The sequence below is a fragment of the Scomber japonicus genome, chromosome 22 (assembly GCF_027409825.1).
Source record: "Scomber japonicus isolate fScoJap1 chromosome 22, fScoJap1.pri, whole genome shotgun sequence".
NCBI classification, from domain to species: Eukaryota; Metazoa; Chordata; class Actinopteri; order Scombriformes; family Scombridae; genus Scomber; species Scomber japonicus.
The window spans coordinates 26,245,028-26,247,527 of NC_070599.1; the positions used below are offsets into that span (position 1 = coordinate 26,245,028).

The window sequence follows — 2,500 nt, forward strand, 5'->3', positions numbered from 1 at the left end:
TTCTAGAGTAAAGTGTGTGTGTGTTCCAGGGAAGCGGCTCAGAGAGCGATCCAGATGTTAGATAACTACGAGATCCGTCCCGGGAAGTTCGTGGGCGTCTGCGTGAGTTTAGATAACTGTCGACTTTTCATCGGATCCATTCCTAAAGACAAGAGGAAGGACGAGATCATGGAGGAGATGAAGAAGGTAACACACACACACACACACAGAGACACACACACAGAGACACACACACATAGAGAGAGAGACACACACACACACACACACACTCACACACACACACACACACGCATAGAGAGACACTCACACACACACACACACACACACACACACACACAGAGACACACACACTCACACACTCTCACACACACACACACACACACACACACAGAGACACAGACACACACACACACACACACACACAGAGACACAGACACAGACACACACACACACACACACACAGAGACACACACACACACACACACACAGAGACACACACACACACACACACACAGAGACACACACACACACACACACACACACACAGAGACACACACACACACACACACACACACACACACACACACACACAGAGACACACACACACACACACACACACAGAGACACAGACACACACACACACACACAGAGAGAGACACACACACACACACACACACACACACACACACAGACACACACACTCTTTACCTTCCTCCCTTCCTTCCTACCTTCCATCTTTCCTTCTTCCCTCCTTTCCTTTCCTTCCTTCCTGTCTTTTCCTTCCTTCCTCCCTTCCTTCCTGTCTTTTCCTTCCTTCCCTCCTCCCTCCCTTCCTTCCTCCCTCCCTCCCTTCATTCCTCCCTCCCTTCCTCCCTTCCTCCCTCCTCCCTTCCTCCCTCCCTCCCTCCCTCCTTTCCTCCCTTCCTTCCTTCCTCTCTATGAAGGATTTAAACTAAAGATGAGAGAGAGTTCAGTGTTTAAAGCTTTGAGTGTGTGAGGTGAAAACAACACGAGCCAATTAGTGAGACGGAAAGAGGGAGGAAATAAAGGAGGTAAAGAAAGAGAAGCAGAATAAATAAAAAGGAGAAGTTATTAAACTGAGGATGACTTTATATAACACACAGAGATTCTTATCTGAGTCACAGCTGACACTAAACAACTGTTAATGTCCATTTTTAACGATAATTTCTTTATCCAAACATGTTCAAATAGAATAAAACACAGAAATAAATAGCAGCAACATTTAAGATAAAACAACATCATAATAATCATTTAATGTTTAAAAAACTGTCCCAGAATATAAAAAACTGAGTACACAACACCACAAACTGATTAAGAAGTTTGTATTCCAACGACCGGAGCAGAAATCGAGGTTTCGCCTTCGTGGAGTACGAATCTCACAAAGCTGCAGCGATGGCGAGGAGGAAGCTCATCCCTGGTACACTTCCTTCCTCCTCCACTTCCTCCTCCGCTTCCTCCTTCCTTCCTTCTTTCCTTCCTTCCTCATTCCTGGTAAACTTCCTCCTCCGCTTCCTCCTTCCTTCCTTCCTTCCTTCCTTCCTTCCTTCCTTCCTTCCTCATTCCTGGTAAAGTTCCTCCTCCGCTTCCTCCTACACTTCCTCCGATGTTCCTCCTTCCTTCCTTCTTTCTTTCCTTCCTCATTCCTGGTAAACTTCCTCCTCCGCTGCTTCCTCCGCTTCCTCCTCTGTTCCTCCTTCCTTCCTTCTTTCTTTCCTTCCTCATTCCTGGTAAACTTCCTCCTCCGCTTCCTCCGTTTCCTCCTTCCTTCCTTTTTTCCTTCCTTCCTCATTCCTGGTAAGAAGAGAGTCTGATAAGTAACTAAAATGCAACGATGTGTCAGTGTTTAGTTACGGACAACTCAAACCTGTACTTCCTGTTAATAAGGGCGCACTCACACTAGGGCCAGTTGTTCCATACCGTGCTGAAGAACACCTCTTCCAACCGTACTGGGCCAGGGAAGTGTACCGGAATCAAACACAGTACACATGCACTCACACCAGCCAAATAATCCGGACTTTAGGGGGCAAACATGCTTGGGCACGGTACGATTGCCTAGTGTGAGTGAAGCCTGATAACTCAGCATGAATTAAAGTGTGTCATGAACTGAACAAGAAAGCAACATAAAGGTCAAAGAGAGTCTGATAACTTTAACGAGGAACATTAAATCATCCTGAATAAAGCAGCACAGTCATGAGGGACTAACACAAACCTGGAGTTTAAACTCAGCTTCACTGCTTTAACCCTCGAGTCAAGTAAGGATGAGAAGGGAGGAAGAAGGAAGGAATGGAGGGAGGAACGGAAGGAAGGAAGAAAGGACAGAGGAAAGGAAAGAAGGAAGGGAGGATGGAAAAGAAGGAAAGAAGGGAGGAAGGAAGGAAGGAAAGAAAGGAGAGAGGAAGGGAAGATAGGAAGGAATGGAGGAAAGGAATGGAGGAAGGGAGAAGGGAAGGAAGGAAAAAAGGACGGAGGAAAGAAGGAA

The 2,500-nt window shown here is 46.3% G+C and overlaps 1 protein-coding gene across 1 annotated transcript in view; it reads left to right on the forward strand.

Annotated features, from left to right (window-relative positions):
• The window catches only part of rbm46 (RNA binding motif protein 46), a 38,975-nt gene that overhangs the window by 3,304 nt on the left and 33,171 nt on the right, over positions 1–2,500 (forward strand). Inside the window, exon 3 of the mRNA XM_053343227.1 lies at positions 30–186. Coding sequence (XP_053199202.1) covers positions 30–186 — 157 coding nt within the window. The remainder of the gene's footprint in view (positions 1–29; positions 187–2,500) is intronic.